Source organism: Pristis pectinata, chromosome 32 (genome assembly GCF_009764475.1).
Source record: "Pristis pectinata isolate sPriPec2 chromosome 32, sPriPec2.1.pri, whole genome shotgun sequence".
NCBI lineage: Eukaryota > Metazoa > Chordata > Chondrichthyes > Rhinopristiformes > Pristidae > Pristis > Pristis pectinata.
The window spans coordinates 16,259,919-16,275,478 of NC_067436.1; the positions used below are offsets into that span (position 1 = coordinate 16,259,919).

General features: G+C 44.0%; 1 protein-coding gene across 3 annotated transcripts in view; it reads left to right on the forward strand.

The window, feature by feature from the left end:
- Positions 1-15,560, forward strand: part of tmem266 (transmembrane protein 266) — a 153,073-nt gene that overhangs the window by 47,457 nt on the left and 90,056 nt on the right. For all 3 annotated transcript variants that reach the window (XM_052042769.1, XM_052042772.1, XM_052042770.1), the window contains exon 2: positions 7,307-7,405. In XM_052042769.1, coding sequence (XP_051898729.1) covers positions 7,392-7,405 — 14 coding nt within the window. In that variant the 5' untranslated portion in view covers positions 7,307-7,391. The remainder of the gene's footprint in view (positions 1-7,306; positions 7,406-15,560) is intronic.

Sequence of the window (15,560 nt, forward strand, 5' to 3'; positions counted from 1 at the left end):
TAGACATACCAAGTTCAGGGAACCCTGGTTGATGAGAGATATCAAGGCTCTGGTCAGGAAAAAGAAGGAAGCATACATTGTGTTTAGGCAGATGGGTACAAATGAATTCTTCAACAAATATAAAAAGTTTAAGACTGGGCTTAAGAGGGAGGGCAAAAGGAGGGTATGAGATAGATTTGGCAGGCAGGGTTAAAGATAATACCAAGAGATTCTTCAGTTATATTAACAGTAAAAGGGTGACTCGGGGGAGAGACTAGGTCCTCTTAAAGACCATCAGGGCCGCCTATGTGTGGAGCCGCAGGAGATGGCTGAGATTTGTAATGTCTATTTCACCTCTGTGTTTACCAAGGAGAATATCATGGATACCAGAGAAATTAGGGTGATAAGTAGTGAGGTCTTGGATCATATGCATATTACGAGGAAGGAGGTATTTGTAGCCTTGAAGTGCACTAAGGTGGGCAAATCCCCAGGGCCTGACTAAGTGCATCCCTGGACTTTATGGGAGACCAGGGAAAAAATTGCGGAAGCCCTTGTAGAGATATTTGCTTCGTCGTTAGCCACTGGCGAAGTTCCAGAAGACTGGAGGGTGGCTAATGTTGTTCCATTGTTTAAGAAGGGTAGCAAGGACAGGCCAGGGAACTACGGGCTGGTGAGCCTGACTTCAGTTGTAGGGAAGTTACTGGAGGGAATTCAGAGGGACAAGATCTACCATCACTTGGATAGTCAAGGCCTGATCAGGAATAGTCAGCATGGTTTTGTGCATGGGAGGGATTCAGGGGGAGCTAGAAAGGTGGATTTAGAATTGGCTCGATGATAGGAAGCAGAGGGTGATGGTTGAAGGTCGACTCTCTGACTGGAAGCCTGTGACCAGTGGGGTGTTCCAGGGGTCAGTGTTGGGACCTCTGTTATTCATTATGTATGTAAATGATTTGGATATGTATGTAGATGGCACAATTAGCAAGTTTGCTGCTGATACTAAATTAGGGGGGGTCTTGTTGACAGTGAAGCAGGTTATAATGAATTGCAAAGAGACCATAATCAGTTAGGGAGATGGGCTGAGGAATCCCAAATGGATTTCAGCTTAGATAAATGTGAGGTGATGCATTTTGGACAGTCAAACCAGAGTAGGACTTGTACAGTGAACAGCAGGGCACTGAGGAGTGTTGTGGAGCAGAGGGACTTGGGAGTACAAGTGCCCATTTCGCTGAAGGTGGCCGCGCAAGTGGACAGGGTGGTGAAGAGGGCGTTTAGCGCGCTGGCCTTCATCAGTCAGGGCATCGAGTTTAGGAGCAGGGACATTATGTTGTAGTTGTACAAGTCATTGGTGAGGCTGCACTTGGAGTATTGTGCACAGTTTTGGTCACCCTGTTATAGAAAGACATTGTCAAGCTGGTAAGAGGATGCAGAAGAGATTTATGAGGATGCTGCCTGGACTAGAGGGCCTGAGTTAGAGGGAGAGATTGGCCACGCTGGGTCTTTATTCCTTGGAGTGTAGGAGAATGAGGGGTGACCTCAGAAGTTCATAAAATTATGAGGGGTATGAATAAGGTGGACGATCATGATCTGTTTCCCAGGGTTGGGGCGTCCATAACTTGAGGGCACAGAAACAAGATAAGAGGGGAGAGATTTAAGAGATACCTGAGAGCTAAATTCTTTACACAGAGGGTAGTGTGTAACCGGAATGAGCTGCCAGAGGAAGTGGTCGAGGCAGGTACATTTCCAACATTTAAGAGGCATTTGGATTGGTACTTGGAGGGTTCTGGGCCAAACACGGGCAACTGGGACTAGCAGGGAGGATGCTGTGGTTGGCACGGACCAGTTGGGCCGAAGGTCCTGTTTCTGTGCTGTATTACTCTATGATTATGTTGAGAAAAGACAGGGCAATGTACAGGACAGGTCTTCAGGCCAAGCAGAAGACTCCCATTGCAAGAAAGGCTTCCTTTTCCCTGGCCCCTTTCACTACGTTAATTTGAGAGTGTCCCAAAGTGTTTTGGTGGGCGGCACAGTGGTTCAGCAGGTAATGCTGCTGCCTGACAGCTCCAGCAGCCTGGGGCGATCTTGAGCTCTGGTGCTGTCTGTCTGTGTGGAATTTAAACGTTCTCCCTGTGATCACACGGGCTTTCTTCTGGTACTCTAGTTTCTTCTCGCATCCCAAAGGTTGTAGGTTAATTGGTTACTATAAGTTACTGCTGGTTTATGTGGTTGGCAGGGAAATCAGAGTAGAGTTATGGACCATGTGGGAAAGAATGAGAAGTAAATGGGGAAATGGGATTAATGGGATTTCTTTGAGAGCTAGTGTAGGTTCGATGGACCGAATAGCCTCCTTCCACATCCTAAGAAAATACTTCTTGAAGTGTAGTCACTGATGTATTTTGGGATACGTGGTGCCAAGTTTGTGCATGATAAGCTTCCACAAAAACCAGTGTGGTAAGACCAGATAATCTGTTAAATGTTAAGACGAAATGTTGGTGGAGGGTTAAATATTGGCCTGAACACTAATAGTATCTGCTGTTCATGAACAGGGTACAATGGGCCTTCAAAGGGGAATTGGATAGAATAATTTGTGGGGCTCTCTGGGAACTAGCATAGACTCCATCAGCTAAACAGCCACCTTCTGTGTTATGATAATTCTATAAGAGTACAACACTCCCTCAATACTGCAGCAAAGCACACTGCCCAGATTTTCTGTTCAAATCCCTGGAGTGGTACTTGAACCCACGACCTTCTGTGTCAGAGATGAGTGTGCTGTCTGTTGAGCCATTGCTGACAAGTAGCCCTTGAGAACAAGGGGGAAATCCATCCTGTCTCCTTGCAGTCAGGAGTTCAGGTTTTTTGCTAGTGTGTCAAGGATCACAATTCATGTTTCTGTCAACTTGTATTCATGAATAAAACCAGAAAATGCTGGAAACCCTCAGCAGGTCAAACGGCGTCTGTGGAAAAAGGAATAGAGCTAATGTTTTAAGTTTGAGAACTGGGAAAGAGAGTAAACAAATTAGTTTCAGAAGAGAAGATTGGGGAGGGATGGGCAGAACAAAGAGAATATCTCTGCTAGGGTGAGACCAACTCAGTAACTTAGTAGCAGATAATGGTTCTTTGTCTGTGTTGAGTGTTGCTAATAGCAGGGCTGTGGGATGTGCTCAGTAGGTAAGGTTATTTATGCACTGACCAATTAAATGAAATGTTGGGGCTGCTTTTGGGATTTCCACAATTATTACTGGCACTTTGAAGATTTTGCACCTCCATCCATTCTCCCACCAGATATGTCTTGCCTTGCCCTTAGTTAGATTCAGGTTTAGCCCATGCAGAAGGGGAGAAAAGTACAAGTAGTGGAAGCTTTCCAAATTCTTTGGAAGATGCTTATACAAGTTGTTTGTCGTAACTCATTCCTGGTTCTAGTTAATATATCAGCAACAAATTACAAACTAAATAAGAGGATTCGTGGCTTGATCAAAACATTCCCAGTCGCAGATCGGTCTACAAAGTCCAGCAGAGATTTAGAACAGCATCTTAAAAACAGGACGGTGCATTTTTTCTGGTATTGATTTTTGTTTTTAATTTGACTGTACAGCAGAGATGAAGTATGCATCAATAAAGTGCATCCTAAATTTAGAATTGACTCTGACCCTGCCTCACCTCATCTGCTGGTGAAATCCGAATCACGTTGTTATTACCTGCAGTCTTGATTATCCCAACATGTTGCTAGCCAGCTCACCCTCTTCCTAATCTCTGATGGCCGTGTGTCCTATCTTGCACCAAGCCCCACTCATCAGTCAACCTGGGGTACATTAGTTGCCAGAATGCCTCACCATTTAAAAGTCTTGTCCTCGTGTTCTGTTCCCTCCATAGCCTCGCTCTTTAACTCTGTATCCTCCTCCAGCTCTCTGACCACTCCAATTTTCAAACTGCAGTTTCCACTCTTAATCCACCATTAGTAGCTGTTCTTCCAACCATTATGCTAAGTTCCAGAATTGTCTCCTTGAACTCCTCCTCCTCTCCACTTCCCTCCTTCAAACTTTACCCCTTCACCAACTGTTGAGCACTCACCTCACATCTCCCTTGGCTGAGTTAATTATTTTGTGCATTTACATTAAAATAAAGTCTCTTGGGCATTGTACTCTGTATGGCTCCACACAAGATGTCTTCGGCTAAAAATCCTCTGCTACTAGATTTTTTTAGAGTATATATTGGCTGACTTGAGCTTGTTGGAATGAGGAATGTCTTTGGCTGAGAGAGGATTTAATCTTGTCTTGGTAATAATATATTTGATCCTGCACCTCTCTGCACCCTACTTTTAAAACCAACTCTTTGGCAGGGGTCAGAAGATGCTGGAATCTGGAGCAACGCACAAGATGCTGGAGGAACTCAGTGGGTCAGGCAGCATCTACAGAGGGAGATGGACAGTGGATGTTTCGGGTCGGGAACCAGATTCCCCCCCGAAGATGCTACCTGATTGAGTTCCTCCAGCATCTTGTGTGCTGCCTTGTAGTCATGTCTCTACTTTCTCACCTCCACAAGCCAAAAGGACAAGCACACGCCTCTGAAAGCCCTGAACGGCACCTTATGTGGCTGTTATAATTTAGCCCCAGAGAATAAAAGTCAGATTTTAAAGTGCTAAAGGAAACATTCTTCTTTCCCAATACGTTTGTCTTTCATGCCAAAAAAAAACGATGGTATAAAAATCTCGTCTACTTTTTTCAAGGCTTGTAATCAAATGATTACCCGTGCAAAATTTTGATCTTTGGCAAATGGAACTGATGCTTAGAAAGAAGTGGTTCAGACTATGGGTGTCAGCTTTCAAATGTACTTAAATATTTCTCACTTGCCTTTAAGGATCAAGTCAGGCTAGCATGTAAGCGTCACAGTAGGTCCCTTGGCCTCTTGAGCTTTGCTACAGTCATGTTCTAGTTTTGACTTCAAGAACACCTCCCTTTCAAGGGTGCTGAGTCTGTTGTAAGCATGTGCAGTAACTAGCAGAAAGCAGTAAAGAATCAAAGTAATGTCTCCATTTTTTTGAGCAGCAATGTGTGTGTTTAATTACAAGTGTAGGAGCCAGATCATCAAAGCTATTCATTCATTCAATGAGATCCTGGCTGATCTGTATCTTAACTCCACCTACTTGACTTATAAAAACCTATCAACCTCCATTGCAAAATCTTCATTTGACTCCCAGCAGAGGGTTCCAGATTTCTTTTGCTTTCTCTGATCTGAACCAAATTTTAAGGTTCTGCCCCCTTACTCTGAACTTCCTGACCAGACAAAATAGTGTCTCTCTCTGTCTACACGACCAATCCTTTAATCATCTTAACCATTTCAATTAGATCACTACCTAATCTTCCCCACTCAAGGTGAAGGGGAATTCCTGCATATAATCCTGGAAACTGTGACTTAATGGGAAGAATTGCATTTAATTATTGCTAAATTAGAATATAATTAAATTTGGGAATAATGAACTCTCTACTTCATTTTGCCATATAGCAGGGAAAGCACAATATTGGTTATTGGATCCCTGTCGCAGTATTCATAGTGGGAGAGACAGGACCATTAAAGTGGAGACATAACAGACTGCAGATGCTGGAATCTGGAGCAAAATATAAACTGCTGAAGGAACTCAGTGGGTCAAACAGCATCTGTAGTGGGAAATGCACGGTCCAGAAGGAGGGTCTCAACCCGAAACATTGATGGTCCTTTTCCCACTACAGATGCTGCCTGACCTGCTGTGTTCCTCCAGCAGTTTGTTTTCAGCCCCTTTAAAGTATTGTGCAGATTCCCTTCAACAGAATAGCTGAATACATATTCTATAAACGTGCACTGCGTATACCTTTTTATAGTGTATATGCACCTTAAATGCAGATTATACACATATATCCCATGCACACTATGAACATGACCATTTGGGCACCTTGTACATTCACTATATGTGTACCATGTACATGCAATGTATGCATATCATATGAATACAACATATGTATTCCATGTACAAGAACATTTATACAAGAACACTATGCTGCCTGACCTGCTGCGCAGTTCCACCAGTGTGTATTTTTCTCTCCAGATTCCAGCATCTGCAGTCTCTTGTGAATCCAATGCTATACATAACATGTACCTGCATTGCATGAGAACAATATTCATGCTATTTACATCCAGTATTTGCATGTATCATAAAGGTGCACAATGTGAGTATCTTATAAATGCACCAGCAACAGACAGTGTAAAAATATTTTTGCATTAGTCTCTTTCCCCCTGATTTTGTAGAGTTGGTTCCTTGCTGAGGATCCCTTTTAGCGTGGACCAGGATCACTTAATTCAATGCAGGCTGAGGAATCAAATTTGAGACCATCCTTTTCTGGAGACTGGGAGCCTTCACTCTGAGGCAGGCTTGAAGGAAACTGCATGTAATTCTTCTGTGGCTTAGTGCGTGGAACACCTGTCTCAGAGTAAGGACATTGTGGATTCAATGGCTACTCCATGGATTTAGCTGCTTAACCTGGACTGATGTACCCACAGGCGGGTTGAACTGCTGAAGCTGCTACTGTTTGGATGAAATATTAACCCTGAATCCTACCCAGCCTCTCAGACCACTTCCCGCTCTGCCATTCAATGAGATCATGGCCTTAATCTCAAATTCACTCCCCACCCTCTCCCCTTATTCTTTAGCTCCCAAAAAACTTTATCTGGACTTTGGATAGACACAGTCATTGAGCAGCTGCAGTCTCCTGAAGTTTAGAATTCCAAACATTGAGTAAAGGAATTTCTCCTCATCTCAGACCCAGGTAGCCCACCCTTTCTCATGAGACTGTTCTGGATCTGGATTCACACTCTATGGAAATATCCTGTCAGCATTTACCCCATCAGTCCCTCTAATAAACTTGTGCTTCAACGAGATTTCTTCTAAATAGTGTATATAGGCCAGTCCTACCTAGTGTACAAGGAAATTCTCCTCTAAGTCTTTAATTCTCTCTGTTAATGAGGATAAAGTCTATCAGCCTAAACATATTCGGTAGTGTAGCAGTTAGCATAACACTATTACAGCGCCAGTGACCCAGGTTCAATTCCCGTCGCTGTCTGTCAGGAGTTTGTACGTTCTCCCCATGTCTGTGTGGGTTTCCTCCGGGTGCTCCGGTTTCCTCCCACGTTCCAAAGACCTACAGGTTAGGAGCTGTGGGTATGCTATGTTGGCACTGGAAACGTGGCGACACTTGCGGGCTGCCTCCAGAACACGCTACACAAAAGATGTACATTGAAACACACAGCGAAATACATGTGACTAATAAAGATATCATATATTTGTTTTCTTTATTTCATACAGGCATGGGAAGTCAAGGCAATGGGATAAGACTGCAACAGATTCTGCTGGAGGTTTGAGAAGGTACTCCTGAGTGGCATCTCTCCACATGGCGGACAACCAGTAAGTGTGAATGATAATCATCTTGAAGTTGCTAATGACCTTCTCCGAACCTATCCATACAATGCCATTACCTTGCAATAACTTGGGCCAAATGTTCTGAGGGATCATCTGGGAATTACTCGGGAATTTCACATTCAGCTGGCTGCGCTATTGCACAGAACCTCAGTTTCTCATTTCTGATCGGATTCATTGATTGATCAAGAGCAACTATTTCTGAGCAAAATGAAGGGGTTTTACTGATAAGCTGGTAAACTAAGCCTGACTGTTGCTCTGTATTCAGTGGTTGTTGGAAATGATCTTCAATTTTGCATTGATTGTAAATTATTAGTTGACTTATGAAATCATCAGATGGTTCATAGTTACAACATATTGTGTCACTATAGATTGTAAATAGAAAGAGGTGGATTTAAAATTTTACTTGCTATTCACAGTAAATATCACTAAATAACAACTTGCATTTATACATAATCTGGATTTCACAGTGGTGCTGCCTCATAACTCCAATAACCTGGGTTCAGTCCGGACCACCAGAGCTGTCTGTGTGGAGTTTGCACGTTCTCTATTGGTTTCCTCCAGGTGACTGTACTGGTTTCCTCCAGAGGCTCCAGTTTCCACCATGTCCCAAAGATGAGCAGGTTGGTAGATTGATTGGCTACTCTAAATTGCCCCTAGTGTGTAGGTGGGTGATAGAATCGAGAGGCAGAGGGTGGTTTGGGGGGGGGGGGGGTGGTGGGTGAGGGGAATGCGGAGAGACTAAAATGGGATTAGTGTAAATGGGAGCTTGTCACGGACTCAGTGGGCTGAAGGGCCTGTTTCCGTGCTGTATGACTCTCTGACTCTTGATGCAATAAGATGTTTGAATCCACTGGAATCAGAATCAGGTTTATTATCACTGACTTAAATATCGTGAAAATTGTTTTGTGGCAGCAGTGCAGTGCAAAGATATAAAATAGTGCACAATAAAAAGGAATAACAAAGTAGTGTTCATGGACCGTTTAGAAATCTGATGGCGGAGGGGAAGATGCTGTTCATGAATCATCGAGTGTGGGTCTTCAGGCTCCTGTACCTCCTCCCCGATGGCAGTAACGAGAAGAGGGCATGTCCTGGATGGTGAGGGTCCTTAGTGATGGATGCCACCCTCTTGAGGCACCACCTCATAAAGAATCCATCCAAACACAATTTGACTTGGAACCAAGAAAAGGGATATTACAGCAGGTGACCAAAAACTTGGTCCAACCGGTAGGAAAAAAGAGGTTTTGGTTGGAGTAGAATTTCAGAGCACAAGGTCTTGGCATCTGAAGGCGTCAGATATGGACCAATGAACACCAGCACTGCACAAAAGTCACTGTTGCAGGAGGCACTGTTTGTGACATATTTGATGTGAAAAGAGGGAAGAAGTTCTGAAAATCCCAAAGAAGCTTCTTTGAAGAAAGCTACCTGTTGCTAAGATTGGCCTTGGGTTCAGATGAATGCTTCCTGCACCTGGCGAGACTGGAACTACAGGACATAACCCAAGGGGCTTCGCCATGTAGGACAGAGATGAGAAGTTTCATTACAGAGAACAATTCCTTCCTTTAAAATCCCAGCAGATACCTCCACAAGCTAATTGGTTGTTGTCGCTGAGGGGAAATTGTTTCACATTCAACAGATGATTGCATTAATGATGTCATGGAGAGGTTATTGAGTCCCTCAGAAACCAGCCAAAGGAGGCATGCTTTCAATTCTTTTTAAATATAATTAACAATAAATTTCTTATATAATGGCACCATTTGAGAAGATCAGGTTCAGAGCCAACCACTGTGAAACCTTAAAGGTCTACCAAATATCACAACATCAATTGCAAGGGTGCAGAGTTACCATAAAGCTCACCCAGCCAAGAGTAATACTGTCTTATCTTTTTCTCATGCCAGAAGTTCCTACCCTTGTGTATAAAGATAAGTCATTGCAAGGCATTCTCATTTGAGCATCTTTAGTACTATGAAGATTCAGGCAACAGAAGATGAAATTCAATGTCTGTAGGTCAATTGGCCACTGTAAATTGCCCCTAGTGTGTTGGTGAGTGATAGAATCTTCAGGGAATTAATGGGAATTTGGGAAGAATAGGTTACAGGGAAAATTAGTGGGGGAAAGGGATTGCTCTATGAACTGGCGTAGACTCAGTGGGCCAAAAGGCTTTCTCCTACATCATAAAGAAATATGGAAAGAACCGTGAACAAGTGTAAAGTGAGAGGATAAAATCGTCAGCAAAGGCTGCTTTACTGTTCAGAGACCAAACAGCACTGGTTCCCAATGTCTGGGGTTCACAGAAGCTGAACATATCTTTGGGAATGGGGTTTACCCAGCAGTGACTGTTTGTTGTGGGGAAAATACCTTCAGTTTTGCTTTGGGTGTAAATCCTAGGAGTCTTTGGGAACTCAGTGGCTGAGTGTTGTGCTCCACTTCTGACATTGTTCCATTGATGTCATCACAATCTTTTCTTCCAGTGACAGCAAAATCCATTCCATCGGTTTATCCCAGTAACTGAAACTGCCCATCACCCACACACTCCTCCCACTCGGTCCCCTACCCCCTCTCCCTATTATTCCTATCTGCCCAGCATCCCTCCCTTAATTAGTTTCACCCTTCACCTTCCTCTCCTATCAGACTCCTCCATCTGCAGCCCTCTGTTGCCTCCACCTAGCACCTCCCAACCTCTGTCGCTGTTTCCGCCCTTCCCTCCTCCATCTCCAATCACCCCCTCCTCACCTGGATCCACCTATCACTTGCCACCTATTGCTACAATAACCCCTCACCTCTTTATACTGGCCATCTCCCCCCTACTCTTTCAGCCCAGATGAAGGATCTCAACCTGAAACACCCACTGTCCATTTCCCCCCACAGCTGCTGCCTGACCCGCTGAGTTCCTCCAGCAGCTTGTTTTTTTTTGCCATGATTTTCCATCAGTATCGTGACCCTGAGGGCAAACTCTATGCAGGCTCCGAATGTGAGTTTCACATGGACTGGATGGATTGTCGGTCTTGATGCCTATTTGATATTATTGTCAACTGAGATGGGTGAAAGTCGAGAGGGGTGTAAAACCAACATTGCATCCAAACCTTTCAAACTGGTGGGACCATTTTGTTTAAAATTGTTTTCCCATATTCTCACCCCTTTACTGGGCCTCACCCCATTCTGCATGGGATGTACACACTCACACAAGCTGCTACCAGCAACCAGGCACAAATTACTTTTTCAAAGGAACAGCATGCAAATGCAGCAGAATAATTAAATGGAGGGAGTTTCCTGTCAGGTATGAGAATCTCATAGTTCATTGCAATCATTATTAAGGTCACCTTTGGTGGGTTTCACCTGGAGTCCTGCAGGACGCCTTCTACCTTGTTGAAACTGATGGCATCATGAAGTTGTACCATTCAGCCCAGTAATTCTGTGCTGGTCCAGAGAAAGAGCTCTCCAATTTGTCCCACTAACCCTGCTCGTTCCCTGTTTCCCTGTAAGTTTCTCCTGTAGAGTTCATTCAGTTCTATTTTGCAAGTTATTGCAGAATCTACTACACAGATCCAGCCTAGGTTTGATGAGCTAAATGTCCTTATGAGCAGTAATAATGCTAAGATTCTATCACTTGCATCCACTGTTCTCTGAGGCAACGTACCCCAGATCACAATGAAATAAAATTCTCCACATCTCCACCGTGGATCTTTTGCCATTTATTTCAAACCTCTGTGCTGTGGCTACTGAGCCCTGTGCTAATGGAAAGTCTCTCGTTGGTATTTAAAAATGTTAAATTTAAAAAGGGAATTGAATAAAAACTTGGAGAGTAAACATTTTCAGGGGAATGGAGGGGGAGGGGGAACAAAGTGAGACCAACTGGATTGATTGTCACAGAAATTAGGAAATGGAATTGGTTTATTATTGTCACTTGTACTGAGGTACAGTGAAAAACTTGTGTTGCATACTGATCGTACAGATCAATTCATTACACAGTGCATTGAGGTAGTACAAGGTAAAACAATAACAGAATGCAGAATAAAGTGTAAGAGCTACAGACAAAGTGCAGTGCAGGTAGACAATAAGGTGCAAGGTCATAAAAAAGTAGATTGTGAGGTCGAGAGTCCATCTTATTGTACTAGGGAACCATTCAATAGTCCTATAGCAGGCAGATAGAAGCTGTCCTTGAGCCTGGTGGTACGTGTGAATGGCAGTATTCTCTCCGGTATTGTACTTTGATTCTATAATTTTGAACAGCTTTATTAAATATCCTCTTAACCTTCCATGCTGTATCTAGATTTGCATGCAGTCCTTGGATACCTTCTGGGACATCGCTGATTTTGTACCCTGGGCTCTGTGCGGTAACTTTATCCAATAGCAACACTCCTCATCCTGCAGTAGATCTATATCCTGAAGTGATACTCACCTGGGGTGGATTTCCTGTCCTCTAATTATCTGTGAGCAGACGGCAGCAAAGCCGTAGAGCGTTTGTGCCATCCTATTAGCTCAGCTGGTAGTGTGTGTCGTCATGTGCCTCGGGCCGCTCTGCAGAGCAGATGGCCAGATGGAGTCGTTGGAGTATGATTGTTGATGCGTTCATCAGGATACCCAGCTCAAACCTGATGTACACTGCTAATGAGGACAATGATGACATTGGTCGAATGCCACTGTATTCCCTGATTCTGGAATGAGCGCTGGGTTAATGTGCAAATCAGAGTCATTTGAAGGCATTCCCATATAACAATGTTCCTGCATTATAATGTTTTCCATTTTACGTGTACTCGCAGTTAGGGCACCACAGTGGCCCAGCTGAAAGATCCGCTACCTCACAGCGCCAGAGACCCAGGTTCAATCCTGACCCCGGGTGCTGTTTATGTGGAAATTACACCTTCTCCTTGTGACCTCATGGGTTTCGTCTGGGACTCCAAAGATGTGCGGGTTGGTAGGTTAATTGGCCACTGTAAGCTGCCTCTAGTGTGTGGGTGAGCGGTAGAATTTGGGGGAAGTTGATGAGAATGTGGGGAGAATATACTGAACATAGAACATAGAACAGTACAGCACAATACAGGCCCTTCGGCCCACAATGTTGTGCCAACCTTTAAACCTCACCTAAGACTATCTAACCCCTTCCTCCCACATATCCCTCTATTTTAAATTCCTCCATATGCTTATCTAGTAATCTCTTGAATTTGACCAATGTACCTGCCTCCACCACCACTCCAGGCAGCGCATTCCATGCCCCAACCACTCTCTGGGTAAAAAACCTTCCTCTGATATCTCCCTTGAACTTCCCACCAATTACTTTAAAGCCATGCCCTCTAGAATTGAGCATTGCTGCCCTGGGAAAGAGGTGCTGGCTCTCCACTCTATCTATTCCTCTCAATATTTTGTACACCTCTATCATGTCTCCTCTCATCCTCCTCCTCTCCTTAAAATGGGATTAATGTAGGATTTGTGTGTTTGGTGCTTGATGGTCAGCACTAATTCAGTAGGCTGGATGGCCTGTTTCTGTGCTGTATCTTCCTACAACAATGACTATAACATTACAGTGCAATAATATTTTTACATGACACTGCTCCTGCAATACACCATTCTCACATTACACCAGTCTTGCAATGCGACATTCCTGAAATTCATTATTCCTGCATTATGTCATCTCTGCAAAATGTGATGGAAATCAAAACGCTGCAGATGCTGGAAATCTGAAATAAAAACAGACAAATCCAGACACACTCAGCAGATAAACTCTGCTTCTCCTTCCACTGCTGCTGCCTGACCTGCTGAATAAATCCAGCATTCTCTATTCTTACTTACTGCATAACAGGATGCCTGCATTGTCTATTCCTGTGTTAAACCAGTCCTGTATGACACAAATTCAACAATAACCCATTTCCATGTCATGATATTCCTCTATTCCAGTACTCCTGGATTATAACCATGTCCCTTAATGGTCGTAAAAAGCTTTTGGACATCCTGAGGTTATGAAAGGAGCTGGGGGAGAGTAAGTTCCTTCCTTCCACTGAATCTTGTTACACTGATCCCTTTGGGGTAAGTGTGAAGGTTGCTTATGACAGTGGCATTGCTCAGTGCTGTAGTAACGAGCATGGTTGGGACACACAAAACTTTGGGGAGAGGGAGAGGTTGTGAAATTTGATATGGACAGGAACCCAGAATAGGAGGAATCTCAGATCTCAGACCTGCAATGTTGATAGTGTCTCTCTCCACAGGTACTGTTTGACCTGCTGAGTATTTCTAGCATTTTCTGATTTATATTTCTGATTTCCAGTATCTGCAGTTGTTAGACTTGATTTTGAAATATTTGCTGCCTATTATGTTATGCACCTGATAATAGTCATAGACTTATACAGCATGGAACAGGCCCTTCGGCCCAACTCGTCCATGCTGACCAAATTGCCTATCTGAGTTAGTTCCATCTGCCAGCATTTGGTCCATATCCCTCTAAACCTTTCCTATCCATGTACCTGTCTAAATGTCCTTTAAACCTTGTCATTGTACCCAGCTCTACCACTTCCACTGGTAGCTCAGTCCATATACACAGTGCCCTCTGTGTGGAAAAACACTCCTCTGATCACTTAAATCTTTCCCCTCTCACCTTAAATCTATTCCTTCTAGTTTTACACTCCCCTACCCTGGGGGGAAAAGCTGTGGCCATTCACCTTCTCTATGATTTTATATTTCTCTCTAAGGTCACCCCTCAGCCTCCTACATGCTAGGGAAAAAAGTCCCAGTCTATCCAATCTCTCCTTATAACTCAAGCCCTCCAGCCCTTGTAACATCCTCTTGAAACTCCTTTGCATCCTTTCCAGCTTAGTGACATCCTTCCTATAGCTGGATGAGCAGAACTGCGCACAATCCTTGGAGTCGACAGGAGACACAAGAGACTGCAGATGCTGGAATCTGGAGCATCAAACAATCTGCTGGAGGAACTCAGCAGGTCGAGCAGCATCTGTGGAGGGAAAGGAACTGTTGATGTTTTGGGTCAAAACCCTGCATCAACTCGCTGTGTTCCTGCAGCAGATTGTTTGTTGCTAGGGCTCAACAGAACTGAATGTTGTACATTTAAAGTTGAGTTTATTGTCATCTGCACGAGTACATGTACGCACGGGTGCAATGAAAAACTTACCTGCATCAGCATCACAGGCACATAGCATCAGATAAGCAGCATTCACAAGAAAAACATAAATGAAACATGCCCTCTTCATGTTACTACTATTGGGGAGGAGGTACAGGAGCCTGAAGACCCACACTCAACGATTCAGGAACAGCTTCTTCCCCTCCGCTGTCAGATTTCTGAACGGTCCATCAACCCATCAACACTGCCTTGTTATTCCTCTTTTGCACTATTTATTTATTTTTGTAACTTTTAGTAATTTTTACGTCTTGCACTGTACTGCTGCTGCAAAACAACACATTTCACAACATATGTCAGTGATAATAAATCTGATTCTGAGATACGACCTGTCTTTAGCCCCAGCCAGATGCATTTTCAATTCCTCGTGTTTTTGGAGGAGTTGTATCATTACTGGGTGCGGTCAGGATCCCACTAATTAACATAGCCAATCACATTGCACACAGGCATGTCAGTAAACTGAGTCTCATCTCCCCAGACTCTTGGACTCCAGCTTCCCAAAATCTCACTGGTGAAGCCAGGCTATCCTTCACCACTCTTCACTTCCCTGGCAAAAATATGTTCCTCAGAAAGTCTGTGTGATAAAGGAGAGGGGAGGGGTGGCGGAGGGGAGAACTGGGAATGTTCGTATCCTCATGAAGTTGGGAAAATGCAAGCACTTAAGCGCAGCCGGTGGTGCAGCTGTTAGAGCTGCTGCCTCATGGCTCGGAGACCCGGGTTTGATCCTGACCTCGAGTGCTCACTGTGTGGCGTTTGCATGTTCCCCCGTGACCATACAGGCTTAGTCCGGTTTCCTCCCACATGGGAGTCAACATTAATTGGCTGCTGTAAATTGCCCCTAGTGTGTAGATGAGGGGGGGAGAGTTGAGGGGAATGTGGGGAGAACAAAAAATGCAATTAGTGTAAATGGGAGCTTGACAGTCAGCATGGACTCGATGGGCTGAAGGGCCTGTTTCTTCTGCTGTATGACTCTATGACTTGTTTCCCCGCCTGATCCCATGTCCCAAATAGGAATATCAT